This window comes from Danio rerio, chromosome 20 (assembly GCF_049306965.1).
Source record: "Danio rerio strain Tuebingen ecotype United States chromosome 20, GRCz12tu, whole genome shotgun sequence".
Taxonomy (NCBI): domain Eukaryota; kingdom Metazoa; phylum Chordata; class Actinopteri; order Cypriniformes; family Danionidae; genus Danio; species Danio rerio.
The window spans coordinates 49,850,705-49,867,202 of NC_133195.1; the positions used below are offsets into that span (position 1 = coordinate 49,850,705).

The following is a 16,498-nucleotide window of genomic DNA, read 5'->3' on the forward strand; positions in this document are numbered from 1 at the left end:
AGCGAATGGGGGAGGAGAGCGGTTGGAGAGGGGGTTCGGTAAATTGAGGTGCTGGATCAGATTTCAGAGGTTCTGGATCTGGCGTGTTCAGAGATAAATTTAGTCCTGGATTTACTATACATTAAACAGCAACAATTTTACGAAAGACAGAGTTAAGATGCCGTTCTTTTATCCCATGTGGATGCTGTGAGGATAAACAAGAGACCAAGACCTTGAGTATGGTCAGAATGAATGAATGACAGCTTATAAAATTGTCTGAGAGGCATCCCTTTTTTGTCCAGTAGGCCTACCTTGTGTTTTATTTGCTATTTTTTAAAAGATAAATGTAAACTATACAGTATTTGTATTACTTCATAATACATATAAGTCTGATAAGCCTTTTATATTAATGGAAAATGCCCAGATATTGATGTTTCACAATGTTTTTACACTACAATATTTCAATCTACCAAGCTTAGCTTACAATGTTTGCCATGTTTACATCGCTCTACTTGCATTAAATTTAAATCCCAAACATCAGAACTGACAACAGATTATTAGGATTTAATTAATGTCAGTTTTAATGCAATTAAAGCAGTTACTTGACAGATATCATTCATTCATTTTCCTTCTGCTTTTTCCTTGGTTTATCACAGCAGAATGAACAGATTTATCTACTTTTAATTTTGGGTGGTTTGTGTAATGTGTTTTATGTTTGTTAAAATTATCTCTAATGGCATCTTTAGGGATTTCCAACTAAATGCACTGTCTTATCTCAATATGTGGATTTAGAGGTTTTTGCAAAACAAAAAAAAAAGCAGACGTGGACTTAGCTGTTTTTTTTTTTTTTAAAGCAGTGGATTTACCCACTTTTTAAAAAAAAAAAAATGTATTGTATGCCCATATTCACAAAACATTAACATCAAAATGTTTTAACATATTACAGAGAATGTACAGTCTTGAGAGTGAAAGTAACAGAGAAATTATTGTAAAAAATAAATAAATAAATAGGTAAAGAATAATTAAATAATAATTAAAAGTACAATTACGGATTTAGCTGGTTTTGACACAAAAGAAAATCTCCCTTGTTAAAAACCAATGAATTGTCTAAAGTGACATTATCGAAGAAAAAAAAGCTATTTTATTTACTAGATAATAACCTTTTCATTACATATAAAATGAAACTTGTGAACCTAATTAGAGGAGCCTAATAGAAAATGCTCATTTACAAGAAAAGAGGTCTGATGGATTTAGAGGATTTTGCATCTGAACTCTTTATGTGGATGTATATGTGTATGTGTGTTTACTTTTTGTTCAATGTAGCACCTAGAGAATGTGTATTTGTATTGTCCATCTTTATAAAGTTGTGCTTTGTTTGTTTTTTTATCATCATCCCAGTATAGAGAAGGTTTAAAACGAGCTTTGTGTTTGTTCTAGGTTACATGGTGTTCTGGAGAAGCTGAGATCTGTTGCAGTTGGTATGTTTTGTAGACTTTGTAAGCAATCATGTCTTTTAATCCTGTGGTACATGGCTTTGCTTTAACATTTGTATTCTTCTGCAGAGCCCCCATCTCTCGGTCCATCCGTTGTTCACTCAGAGACCAGCATCCCAGCAGAAAACAGCAGGAGAGGAGCTGAGCCTCGCGCTCTTGCTGTTTCCAGCTCACGCTCTGATAAAGCGGAGGGACGCGTTTCCAGCTCTGCTCATGAAAACCGGGCCAGGTATTTAATATTTAAGAGTACATTAATGGCTTTTTCAGCAACATTGCTTCTAGAGGCATCTTTCCCAGATGGATTAAAAATAAAAATCTTTAAAAAACAATAAAAAATTCTGATTTTTTTCAACATCATAGAGTTTTCATTTTATTTAAAGAAGTGCTCCAAAACAGACAAAATTCACATTAAGATGATAAAAACAGCCAAAGCTTGCAGTTTGCATCCATGATTTTTTTTTGACATCACTTGTGCTTACTAGTCATGTGCTTACTAGTATCTGACTGGTTCCAGTCCTTCAAAACTCTTTTTCTATATGCACTTGAGCTCAACCACTCTCACTGTCAGAGCCGCCATAGAAATGAAACTCTATTGACTATTTTTAACAAGGGTGAGAGTCTCCTGTGTCCTGCTCGGTCTTCGTGTTTCAGTTCATATTACGTCACGCATTGCAAAAATGCACATTTAAAAAAAGCACTTTACAGGACCTTTAAAGCCCAAAATAAACTTCATTTTTAGAAGTGTACTCTAGCATACACGCAGTCAAAGCCTTTTAAAGAATGCTGCATTTGGATGCATACACAGACGCCTGATGCCTTTGCAGCTGTCTTTGGAGATAGTATGTTTTGTCTTAGCCCAGTGTTTGCGCAATCTTTCAGATAACAGCCAAGGCCTTTTTTTCAGTTGTGTTTTGTTTTATTTCTAAAGCACATTTTAAACCGTGTCTAAACCGCTGACCAAAGTGCTGCACAAAAAGCATGACATCCCAAATACATGTACCAACAACATAGAATATAATAGAAATAGAGAAAGTAAATTTAATAATGCAGCCTTTACTCTTCCTCAAGTGGTTACAAACAGTTACACTTTCTGTAGTTTAGTCTTTATATTTATTTATTTTTATTTTTAAAGCGTTTATGCTGTTGAAAAGTGAATAAACTTACTTTTACTTTTTACATTTATTAAGCTGATGCTTTTATCCAAAGTGACTTAAAAATGAGGATGTTAGATCACACTCTCCATGCCAGATAAATAAGATCTACCCCGGATGCCAGATCCTGTCAGAAAATGTCTGTTTTTTTGGGTATCCAGACAAAAGCCAGCATAGCAGCCCAATACTCAAACCTGTTAACCAGTTCAACTGAATTAACAATCTCCTCTCAATATAGGAGTTGACTGAGAAAACAAGAGAAGAGCTGAAGCAGGAGATGAAGTGATGATGATAAAGAAAGAGCTGAGTTTATTGAATAAACTTAGAGTATGATTCAATCCTCATACTTCATCTGACCAGGATAAATCCAACAAGTGCTATTCAGAGCCCATAGTTTTTCACGATTGCTGAATCCAACACAAAATCAACAAAAAGTCACAAATGTTCACAATCCTGCAAAATTTCTTTGTTAAAATGCAAAAATAATTTGTTAAAATGTAAATAATCTTATAAAATAAAATAAAATTCCAAACCATATGATCAAAATATATTTATTTCATATATTTATTTCAGTTTGCAATTAAATGTTTGGTCCCACTTTATATTAAGTGTCCTTAACTACTATGTAGTTACATCAAAAAATAAATACAATGTACTTACTGTGTTTATAATGTATTTGAGAACACTTGTGGTGCTTTTGAGTTAGGATAGGGGTTGGGTTATGGACAGGTTTGGTGGTATGGGTAGGTTTAAGGGTGGGTTAAGGGATAAGGGAAGATCAACAGTGTATTTACAAATGTAATTACAAAAGTTAATTACAGATGTAATTACATACATGTATTTAATCAAGCATTAGTACACAGTAAATACATGTATTTACACGATAAGTACATTGTAACAAACTATTATTTCCTGTGTAAGTACATATTAGTTAAGGCCACTTAATATAAAGTGGGACCAAATGTTTTACATGACTTATGAGGCTGCATACACAGCACACGTGATGTATTTGAGTGTCTCTCAAAAAATGACATCTCTCCTGCACCCTCACAATCATTACATGAGGGTGGCGAAAGTTGTTTTGCAGCCTGTGCAGTAAGCAGACCGGATTAAGCGTAAGAGATTTACACGTGAAGTCAATGCAAAGAAATAACTAGACATTCTGTGGTGCAAATTGGCTGTTTTGTGCGTTTGACACGGTTCAAACTGCAAAAAAGGGTGAGCAATGGAACAGACTGACAAGTGAAATATGAGAGAGAGAAAAAGTTTGTGCATTAAACTGGCTTAATCCCTACCATTTTGGATCTCGTCTTGACAAGAGACCAAAATAAAGAAGCTTTATTTTTATGATTTGTGTCATTGTCATCATGTCAGATTGCACAAGCAACAGCAATGGAAAATTACTGCTTCACAACATTGTCCAAAAACAATACAGACCTTGAAATGGAGACATTCTCTCACTCATGATAGCAAGTGTCGCTTGAAGCCACACAGTCATAAGATAATAACAATATAGAATAATAATAATAATAATTATAAAGCAATAATTATAGGAAAATAATAATAAAATATAATAACACAATAAAAATGACAAATAATAATCAAATCATTAACTAATGATCAATCAATTTAATGATAATCGTTAACAACGATTATATAAATGACTAATAATCATAGTCTAGAAAAATAGCAACTGTTTATTTTCCATCTGTCTCAGTTAGTGTTGTAACAATATACCGGTATGACGGTTTACCACGATTTGAACGTGCATGATTATCATACCATGAACAATTGCATATCAACGGTTTTAACCCTTAAAGACCGAGACAGCTGCCCGCGGCTAAAAATAAGTATTGCTCTTAAATGTTTAATAACTTTTGATCCGCTGATCCGATTCATACAATTCAAAGATTGGCATAAAGAAGAGAATCTCAGCTTTCCAGTGCTGTATAACATTCGCGGACTTTCAGAGGCTCCGGAATCAGTGCGGTTACGTCATCAAAATTTGACAACGCTGATTTGACAAAGAAACGCTCGTCACTGTGTCTCCGGACAAACCAGACACGATACATTGATGCATTGTCCCTCCTCCATGCCCAGATTGGTTCAAACTCGCTATATCACAACCAATAAGCATAGGTTTCACTTTTGTTTGTGGACCAACACTGAGCTTTTTGAACAACACTGAATGAGAGATAGGCATACATTTCTGCGCGGCTAAATAAAACGCAAAAAAAAAAAGTTTTGCATGAAATAATTCTCATACTAAGTACTTTTGCATGCACAGCAGCACAGAAACATGACAAAACAGTGACACAGCAAAGACGAACTGCTGCTCTTGCTGTTTTCAAAAGACGCAAATGAAGGTGCAGCTGTTTGTCTGCATTGCAGACAACCACATCCGAATCCATATCCACAGACAACCATATCCATGCTGGCACATAAAACCTAAGGATGTTCCATATTGAATCTAGTTTCGTTATGTAACTATTTATAGTATAGTAAATATTTATATCTATTTTTTTACTGAGGATTTGTACCATGTTTATTTGGACTTTGACACATTATTTCTTATTTTTTTATTTGTTCATTGTACAAGTGGACACATTCTCTCACCTCAGCGGTCAAGATTAAGTCCTGAAAATCTCAACATGCTTACATTTCTTCATCACAACCTAGACTGAAAAAAACAACGCTTTAAATACATGTTTACAGCCATAAACTTGGTATTGCACTTTTGGTCTCCCATTTATCCTGTTTATAAGGAAGGACAGTTTAAGTTTATTTTTGTCTAATCTTAAAAGACCCTGCTTGTTTATTCCTTCTAATTTAATTTATTAAAATGGGAGATTTTTCAGTTTATTTTTATAAAAGACTTCTATAGTTCTATTAAAATGGTTCTTTCAAAAGTTAGTTGAAATAAAACCTTTGTTCAGTCAGAAAACGTGTTCTTATTCTTTTCAGGGTCTTTGCTATGAGAATTACTATTTAATACTGTATACCGCGAAACCGTCAAACCGTGGTATTGTTTTAGACGATTATCATACCGTAAAAAATTCATACCGTTACAACCCTAGTCTCAGTACAAGATGTAACTACAGAAGGAAATTCATTAATTCATAAAGGATTCAAAAATTTATGCTATGTCAAATGTAAAATGAGCATGTTTGGAGGAAAATTGGAGTATTCCTTTAAGAACAAACACCAAAGGAATAATGGAGGAATAAATAAAAAAATACTAATAATCACAAACTCTCCTGTTTTTGTGTTCTCTAGTAAGAGAGGCTCTTCTGAAAGACCCTCCAGATTAACATCCGCCGTCAAACCGCTGATGGAGGCATCAGCTGAAGCTGTGATTGACATCAAGCCAGATCTAGATGATGACCTCATTTCCTATGACCCCGTGGAGCATAGCTTGACTTCGGGTCACAGTCAGGCTTTATACAGCCGTTCAACAGCAGAGAGGCAGAGACCTGCAGTGGAGTCCTCGAGACGGACAGCAGACACGTACAGATCCTCTGACATCTCCAGAGGTCAAGACAGGTCAGAGCGAGGCTACAGGAGCTCAGCAGAGAGCAGCAGGGTCAGTCCAGATTCACAAGCTTTTATTTTCATCCATTTATTTTTCTGCACATTTTAAAGGGCTCATATGGTTTCATGAAAGCTTTGAAAAGTGCTTAACCCTTGTGTGCTGTTAGGGATGTTTTCATCCACTCTGGGGGGATTTTGAGTCTTAATTTGGCCACATCTTTCTCTGTGTTTCAGCAAATGGAATGATTTTCGACACACATTTTGGGAAAATGATTTTAAAACTTTAAAAGATTCAACAATACACTCAAATTACTACCCTTTCGTTATGTTGGTTGCTGTTTTTGGCTTTCATTATAATAACATTTTTTGGTTGCAAAGCCATGAGAGTATATAATAATCATGCATTCTTGATAGTTGCTGGTTTTCCCTATTGGGAAGAGGGACATTTTGTAATTTTAACTATTGATCATCAATTGCAGTGCAAAAAAGTTTAGTTTCTGCCCTGTATAGGGAGTTTAGTGTGTGAGAGAGACCTTTGCCCACTTATCTTGATATTAGGGGTGTCAAAATTAATGGTTTCTTTGGTGCACCGCGATGCAGACGCGGGCAATTCGGTATCGGTTCACTAATAATCAGAACCGGTTATTATGTACTGACGTCATTTATCTCATATGCGCTCTGTCGCAAGGGAGGGGAGTGCGAGTATTTACAACGCTCCAACGACTTAACTCATAAACTGTGCACAATTTCACTGTGTGTGTTTGCTGGATCAGTCTTTCGCTGAAATTTAAAGTAGAAGCCCCTATTTCACTGCAATTGAGAGAAAGTACTCCATTTCTCTCTCTCTCTCTCTCTCTCTCTCTCTCTCACACACACACACACACACACACACACACACACACACACACAAACAGTGGCCCATTTGACCTGCTGGCATAACTTTTCTTCTTCTCTCGGCTGTTTTACAGCATTACTTTTAGATACAGACACGAGCGCGTGTCTGCAGAGTTTTCTCCACCGTGTCTATCATGGATAAGCTGTGATCGCCGCTGCCGCTTATCAGTATCACTCATCAGTAAAGAGCGCAGCGCGCAAGAGCCAATTGCAACCGTTTTTGTTGAGGGTGTAACCAATCAAAGGGGTGTAAGAGAACTAGACAAGGACCATAAAGTGAGCTGGATATTTATATTTGTTTATATTATTTGCTTAATGCTTGTGTTGTTTAAAGGTACAGTTTATGTATCTGACTGTTTGTATTAAATGACAAAATTGTATTACAAATAGTATATAAATATTAATATATTCATACATTTTAATAAAAAAATTGCTGCTGTGAAGGAACTATAAAACTGTCTATGAAAAGCACCGTCAATGCACCATGATGCACCGATATTTCGGATTGAACCGAATCGATGGCATGATAATCGTATGAGAACCGATCCGTGTAACTAGTATAGGTTTACAGCTCTACTTGATATGTCTGAGAAAATGTAAATAAGCAGCTTTGCTATCTGAACATAGTACACATAGTAAGTGTATTTATGCACACACATTATAATGTGCTGTTTTACTCCATAGAACTCATCATTTACTCAAAGGAATGCCCCATTTTTGAAACTTTCTTGTGGAATGCCCCATTTTTAATGTTCCTAGAGAACAATTTTTAACTGGAGAGACTCTAAGTGAATTTTTTAAAAATGTAAATCCTTCTAAAATTGTTGAATTTTTATCAAAGGGAAACCTTAAACTGTTTTAGATTTTTAATATATATATTATCATTATTATTATTATTATTTATGTATTTTACCTTGTGTATTATTTTTTTCTGTTAATGACTTAATTTTTAGGACTTTTTTAAGAATATAGAAAAGTGGTATTTATAAAATGTGGTAACCTTGATCTGTTTTTTTTGCCATGAGATAGCCATAGAAGCTGAAATGGCAATAAAATTAAAACTATCTCTCTCTCCATAGAACTCCTATAGACCTTTTTCTTGGCTGCTGCATGAAAGGCGCCATAGCCACCAGCGTCTTCCTGTAGATTGCTTAGAACTTGCGTTTACAGCGTTCACAACGGGTAAATTGTGCTCTGAAAATGGGTTTCAGAAACGTTTTGAGTGGATTACGGGGTGTTTTTGTGACACACAACTTTGAAAGGTGTGTGTTAAAGCTGTTAATCTGTCAGATGTGGTTCAAGCGCGAGAAAAAAACGTTCTCCTAGTTCACGTGTCTGCCGTCAGTGTGTGTGTGTGTGTGTGTGTGTGTTCGTGTTCCCGAGCTGTCAGCTGTTACCTCAGCGGCTCTTCAATTCACATATACACACACACAAACACACAATACTTCACTGCATTACAGAGCAAATCAGATTACTGGCATGAAACTTAACAGGTATGTAAGCTTATAAGTCATGCAATTTCCAAAAATGACCAATAAAAGTCAGTTTTTGATACTCTGTTGGTTCTAATCGGGAGCCGTTTTTATTTAGTTAGATTGTGTGTAGTATTTACCATGGTATGTGTTTTTCTGTCACTTGAAAATGCCTCTTTTTCACTTTGTGCCAGTCTTTCAATCGATGTGTCAATGGGACAGGGTGTGTGTGTGTGTCTGTGTTTGTGTGTGTGTGTCAAACATTTTGGTGAATTACATTTGTTTAGGTTGGTTACATATTTGAAAAAAGTCAGAAACTGTTGACTTTAGCGATGGCGAGGCTCCATTAAAACCACACAAAGGTGCAGTCTGACGGTAAGGGAAAATGCCTCAGCAGTTGTTTTCCATCCTTAGATCGCATTTTTAAAAAAAAAATCAATCCAGGATGTGGCGCTGATCGACAACAGTATTAGTTTAAAGACATTAAAACCAAGTAAAATAGAGTAAAACTATTGTTTCAAAGCTGTTAGAATGTGACTGTTTACACGCATCAGCTGCCGACCGGAAGTTCTTAGCATTCTCCTTCCGCATACATGCAAAGCATAATGGGTAATTTTGTGTTCTAAGAACAATGTCTATATAAAAGCCAGAAACACAGGCCTATCTAAAGGCTTTATGCTGCCAATTGATGATCAACTAGAACATTATACCTTTTCCTAACAAGAAAAACCACCTACAATCAAGAATGTATGATTATATGCCGCTATTAACGTTTGCAATCAAAAATGTTGTTATAGTCAAAGTCAATGGGGCAAAAACAGTCATGAACATAACGAAAGGGTACGTCATAGAGAATGCAAATTTAAATCAAGAAATACATTCAGTTTGCATATTACATTTACAATTTGCATTATTTCATAATAGGTTTTGCTACTGTTATGCTTCGATAGAAACCCTTATTCTTCCATAGCTTGATTGCATGAATGATATTTCTCATAACCTGGGTGAATGTCATTTATTTGGTAGGATTTGTCCCGTAAACGTAAGGCGCCGGTGGCCAGTTCTGTGGTTCGGGTTCACAGAGGTCATGAACGTGGACTGGAGATTGAAGATCTAGAAGAGGAGGAGGAAGATGAAGACTATGGTCTTGCCAGCAAAGTGTCGCTGCCATCAAAACCTGAGCGCAAGTACGTCCTACTCTGCATTTTTGGGATGATTATAAATACTTTATTGTTCACCCATAATAATGGCAAATTTGTGTTTTGTGTGTTTTCGCAGGCCTACTCTTCCACCAGCAAAACAAGCCAACAAAAATCTGATCCTCAAAGCCATCTCAGAAGCTCAGGAATCCATCAACAAGACCACTTCACAATACACAGGTTTATAATTACTGTTCAAAAACTATTATCCTGCATTGCTCAATTCGACCTCAAATCTAAGTTGATCTAATGTATCAAAGGTGATGTTGTCATTTAATATTATCCCTTTTTTAATTAAAGGGATAGTTCACACAAAAATTGAAATATCCTGGTCATTTTACTAGCACTCAAGTGATTCTAAACTTTTATGGGTTTATTTCTTCACAAATAAGATATTCTGGAGGATGTAGCGGGAAAATGCAGCCATTTACATCTATAGTAGGAATCAAAATACTACAGAAGTCATTAACACACCTTTTTTTTTAAACATTTTAAAAATGTCTTCCTTTGTGTTCAACAGTAGAAAGAAACTCGAAACAAGTTTGAAACCAGTGAAGAAGGATTAAATTGTCAATTTTCATTTTGGGTGAACTATCCCTTTATTCTACTAAACACTTACGCAATTTTTTTCATTTATAGGGCCATGAAACCCTCTTGTTTCAGCAGGGTGTTTTCACACCTCTACTTTGGAAAAAGTCAGAAAAGTGGGCGTGTCCAGCTCTGTTTAGGGGGGAGTGTCGGAGGAAGAAAAGTGGGATGGTGTGGGAGTGTCTATTTGGGCATGCGCGAGTTTCAGTCAAAATACACACACATGAGAAAGTGATGGTGTTTAACCTACATGGACATCTGTAGTCGAATTATTTGCCAAATTATTAAATGGTGGACTTTAACTGCAGTTTGGCTCTTTCATTCAGGGAATTCATTCATGCCCCTCGCGACAAACGAGATATTTGATTTGAGGATCTGCTCTAAGCGTGTATTTTTCATGCAATGTTTGATACCGCACGACGAATGAGAGAAAAAAAACCTCCGCATTTCCCAGAAACTTAGATGCACACGACAGGTAGTGTCAGAAAGCCGCGTGTGTTATTCCGGTCACTAAATGCGGTAAAAACCCTACACGAGGTTAAAGTTTGGTTGTGGTGCTAACGTGTTTACACTCTGTGCAATAGTTTGTTAGATACAAACAAACTGAATAAACAAAGAGCACTGGTCGCTCACTTACCAAATCTGTAGAGACAGGACAATCACCAGCAACTAGAGCCGCGTCTTTATTAAGAGAAGACTACAAGCGAATCCGGATCTCAGCATTTGCAGATGAGAACAGCTCTCAGGTAAACAATAATCCTCCTTAGACACGTAATTTATTGTTGTCGAGCGTCGTGTACACTGTTAATCCACACGTGATCCAGCTGAGCTCTCACAGAGAGAAAATGAAAACGAAACTTAACTGCAGCAAACTAATAAAAGCAACACTTCACGCTTGTTTTGCCAACACAACGTGGCGTCTCTGCTGTCTACACTCTGACAGTGATGAATATTAATGAAGTTGCACAATAGAGCGTGCTGATTGGTTTGAACCAAGCCTTACTCATGCATTAATGCATCACACTGTAAGACGTAATAAGACTCACTCTGGCACAGACGCCCAGTCTGCACGTTAGAATACAACGCTATTATGTCATGACCGTGACGCAGCTTCAAAAATTCGTTTCAAACCGGAAGTACGAATTTGCTTGAAATAACGTAAAAACAACCAATTTACACTTTTTAGTAAAATATAGGTGTCCTAATAGTGTTTTTAGCAGTGTGGGACACATATACGACTGTCAACAGCTCAAAAAATGTGTTTTGGTGTTTCGTGACCCTTTAAGTTTCAGTGTTTTTTCAAATAGGGGTATTGTGTGTCGAATTTTGAGGAAATTAATGAATTTAATCCATTTTGGAATAAGGCTGTAACAAAAAATATGGAAAAAGAGAAGCCATATGAATACTTTACGGATGATCTGTATGAGTATAACCGCATTCCCCATCAGGAGGTGCTATAATCACTCTCATAGGAGAATTTTGCTTGTACAATCCAAAATAAGTACATAAAATAATAGTAAATAAAAAAATATCCAACATGAGCGCCTGATATCTCTGCCCCTTTCTCTACAAGCTGCTGTCGTTGAGTGTGTGAAGTGTCCATCATTCCACACTTCATTTTACCAGTTGAATGAGTGCATCTTCTGGGTAATTAAAGTGCACTTATGTTTAGAATTTCAGTGTGAACACACTACTTGCGCTATTTAAACTACACAATGGAGTAGAATAGTGCATAAGTATGTAGTTTGGGACAGCTTTTGTCTTCAGCTGTGCTGTGCTTTTTGTTGACTGAAGACACACTGTGGTCATAGCAACACTTTGTTTCAACTGCCACCAGTGTTTAAAAACTGCACCTTTGTATTCTTCTTAAAGAGGCAATATTAATACCATTATAAAGTAATGAAAATATATACATGCACTTAGGAATACACACAGTTGAGTGATCAATTTAAGCTTCTTGTGACCTAAAACTCGTGTGGGTCACATAGTAGATAACAATAATAATTCTTGTCTGTTTTCCTCAGTTCCCCAGCGTCAGACAGTTCCTGTAGCACCACGAACACGCTCCGCATCTGACGAGATGAGTAACGCTGCAATCCGATTGGTCCAGGAGCACCTGCACGCGCTCACACCACAGGACACGCTGCACAACAGTGAGCATCTTCTGCTTTAAGAAATAATGCTCTCATTAAAATTAAAGCCTGATCGATTTAATACATCCTTTCTCAATACTATGTTTATCTATAAACCTCATTTAAATACAACCAGAGTTGACCAAATTGCTGTACATGATAGAGCGAAAAAAGGTAGAGAATAAGAACTAAAAAGGTAGAATGAGCAATCAAAACTATCACATTTAGAAATTTAACAAGATTATTAAAAATGTCTTTTTCAAGCAGACTTGAAGGCAGAAATAGAGGGAGATAGCTGAATATGCTGTGGTAGAAAGTGCGATGTACTTCATTTTTAATATCGATCTAGGTATAATAAATGTGACATATGTAAGATACAAAATTTCACATTTTTATTAATTAAATAATTATTATAAACTAAATTTGATTTTGTTTGCTTTACAGCACAATCCAGAGGTTTAGCTTCACGTCTGCAGTTGGAGGTTCCAGAGGAGGACAGTCGAGAACCACATGAATATGGTGAGATATACTGACATTGTTTTGCTTTTGACATACATTTCTATTCAAAGTGACAAGGCATTGGCTGGTATAAGATTCTGATAGTATGATTACCTTGAAAAAAAAAATCACGGTTTCATGATATCACGGTATTGTGATTACTGGTCTAAAATATATTCTTTTTTAAACAAAACCGTTTTTCCCCGTTGAACAAAATATGTTTTATTATGAGAAACATTTAAAATATTTTGGAGCAAATACATTTCAGGCTAAATAATTCAAATGGATCATTGACTTCTGCTGTCTTCATTTGTTTCAAAAACACAGATTTCTTTACAATTTTAAAACGGCATCTTTGGATGTCTTTTCTGCTGGTAATACTGTTGTCCTAAAAACAACAACAAAAGATTGTAAATAAAACATATTGCACATACCATAGGAACGGTACAGCAGAACATTTTGGCTGTTTTAAAACCTTGACTTTTCCAAACCGCTGTATACCTTGAAAACGGTTATCGTCCCATGCCTTAAAAGTGATATATATTGCATTAAAGTGCTATAAATTCTTGCTTTACTTGGGAATTAAACCCACAACCTTTACATTATCATGTTCTGCCATTTGAGCTACAGGGTATGATCCATTTCTGCATTACAGCTGCAAAAGTAGATCTAGTCGTTCAGACGTATTTAGTGCAAACTTTTGTTCACATACGTTTTCGTCACGCGGTTGCCATTTTAAAGATCCAAAGCGAGGCTGCGGTGGGAAGAAACCAGGAAGTATAGGACCAACACTGTAAACATTGCAGTAACATGCTGTGCACTACAAACCTCCTGCTTTTGCAGAGATTTCAAAATGCAGAAGTGGTGTAAACATCACTGTAATATCATTCAGTAAGTTTAAATTAAACAATTAAAAGCAAATTAGGCATCAAACAACATCACAATCTCTTTAAGAGTAATTTGCTCAAGTGTCCTGCTAGGCTTCAGCTCATGGCACCAGTTAAACACTGTGGGGACGCTGTTCTGCTTCAGCCTATGTAACCTGGTGAGCGATAAAACAGTGCAGTCTTCTGTAGCACACCCTCGTGTTGTCTGTAATAGTGTTGTCCTGGTACTGAAGTTTTAAAACCGGCTTACATTGAAGCGCCACTGAGCGTCGATGACTCGGCTGATCTTCACGGCTGCTTCGCACTCCAGTCTCCATGTATCTGTGTTTGCACTCAGTTTATTGCTCTTCACCCAGTGCAAACGCAGATACACGGAGACTGGAGCGCGAAGGAGCCGTAAAGGTCAGTTGGGTCATAAAGCAGATCGCTCATCTGTGTTTGTGCTCGGTAAACAGCGGTGGGTGAAGTGATTGGCCGAGAAGTTCATCAGAAGCATTTCTGTTGAGCTCGTGAACACAATGGCAAATCAGCGCTGTTTTAAGAAAGCCATCAACAGTGCCTAAAATGTTTGTGGGAAATTGATGTTTTTTTCTTTTAATTCAGTATCATGACGAGTCTAATATAGTGAAAGAATCAGTTCATTAACTCGAGTTTGATAAATGGCATCTAAAATGTGTGTCTGGGAAAGAAAACGTTAGTTAACTAGTGCCATTTCCCTTAACTTAGCTGAAAATGAGCTCTGAAATCCCTTTTTATTTCCACCATTCATTCAGAACGGACCTTTGGGTCTCTTGAAAGGCGGTGAAATTAAAAATTTTGTGCCACTTTCTCTTTACTGATAAGATATACAGCCAAATACACAACGTTCCTATGCAACTCCCAACGGTACTTGAAGGTTTCTTCCCACCGCAGCCTCGACTTCGCTTTTAAAAATGGCGGCTGCCTGAAATCAGTCGATTGCTTATTTTAGGTGAAACTAACCTCCTAGGATATATTTAAATTAAACACTGAGGAAAGTCCTGCATTATTGAATAGCTTTTGCTTTTGTTGCATGCACTTAGCACTTTTTTGCGCTTTATATAAATAAAATAGGAGAACTTAACTAAAACAATTAGTAAACTTTTGCCAGAAAAAGTTTCAGAATTTTTTATCCTGTATTACTGTAGAAAGTCTTATGCCATACAACTTGTGTTTCAAAGGTTTTATAGTGTTTATTTGTATTATTTTAAATAGTTTTATATAATATTTTTTGTCAAGAAGATTGCCAATGAAGCTGACATGGCATTAAATAAAAGATGCAATACAAATAAAATAAGATTAGTATTGTCTCTAGTTGTTACAAACAGCTCAGAATTGAAACATTAGTGAGACAATACAGAACAGGTAAATTAAAAAAAAGAAAGATTTATCAACAAAAAGCATAATCAACAAAGGTATTTAAAGCAATCAAAGTCAGTGTAAATGGAAGTCAGTAGTGAAAAGCATGTGCATGTCAGTGAACTGAGCTCTAGATCCAAAACAAACAAAAACAAATCAAAAAACGTCTGGCAGGGAGGTCCAGCTAACCGAGATCTTTTCTCATGTCAAACGTTGAACTCTTATTTGGCACCACATAATGGGTCTCAGGTGAGATAACCCACCTACAAATCAGCAATCATACAGGCTCTGCAGACTACAAAAAGGAACCACAATGAACATGTCCCACACAGGGCCTGACCTAACACTAGTATAGTTTTTTTTTTTAGATGCACTGTAAATGAATTTCAAGATTAGCTTTTTTATGGATTTGATTGATTCTGTTTATTTGAAATCCTGTTAAACATGAGTGGCCAAAGATTCTTTGTTTTTCATTTTATGCTATTTGTGCAATTGTAATATGTATTTTATTCATCATGCAACCATTGCATAAGTCAAAAGCGACATTAAAGGGGACCTATTATGCAAAACTATCTTTTATATGAGTTTAAACACAGTTATGTGGCAACAATCTGTGAATATAACCAGCTTCTAATGGTAAACATTAATTATGTTTTTTTTAAATCACACTTTATTAAAACAGTCTGCAGAAACACTTTGATTGACATTTTAACCTTTTTTATATGTGTCATCAGAGCAGGAAAGCCCTGCCTATTAGTGACAATTTCCCCTCGTTAGCATAAACAGCTCTGAGTGAGAAGCAGCTGTCCACCCTTAGAGTTTTCACCTGCTGAAGATAATGTCTGTGACTAAGAGGATTTATGATGCACTGAAAATATTTTCTAAGAGGATTATAAATATGTTGTTTTATGATGCACGAATGAACCCTGGAGTCTCTTCATAGACCGTCTTCTTCTGAGACATTTATTTTGGGATTTTCAGTTTTGCACAGAGATAAAGTTAGCCCTGTTTTAAATCTGCCACTATGCTGACACACAAGCAAGTGTAACTCTGCCCTCTTTTAAAAAGAGCACATCTAATTTGAATTTAAAGCAACAATCATCAAAATGTCAGAGATTGGATCAAAGCCTAAAAGGGTCAGTTTCAGAGAGTTATAAAGCATTATTTGTGTGGTATTTTGAGCTGAAACTTCACATACACACTCTAGATGTGATCAGAGAATTATTTTACATCTTGCATAAAGGGGCATAAAAGGTATATGAATTTCATAAAAGAAATGCTGTTTCTTTTATTTTCG

General features: G+C 36.2%; 1 protein-coding gene across 10 annotated transcripts in view; it reads left to right on the plus strand.

Annotated features, from left to right (window-relative positions):
* Positions 1 to 16,498, plus strand: part of zc3h14 (zinc finger CCCH-type containing 14) — an 80,608-nt gene that overhangs the window by 53,921 nt on the left and 10,189 nt on the right. For 7 of the 10 annotated variants that reach the window (XM_073932861.1, XM_073932863.1, XM_073932862.1 and 4 more), the window contains 7 exon segments: positions 1,417 to 1,457; positions 1,542 to 1,701; positions 5,900 to 6,206; positions 9,547 to 9,707; positions 9,799 to 9,899; positions 12,332 to 12,460; positions 12,884 to 12,958. In XM_073932861.1, the coding sequence (XP_073788962.1) occupies positions 1,417 to 1,457; positions 1,542 to 1,701; positions 5,900 to 6,206; positions 9,547 to 9,707; positions 9,799 to 9,899; positions 12,332 to 12,460; positions 12,884 to 12,958 (974 nt within the window). 10 annotated transcript variants of the gene reach the window in all.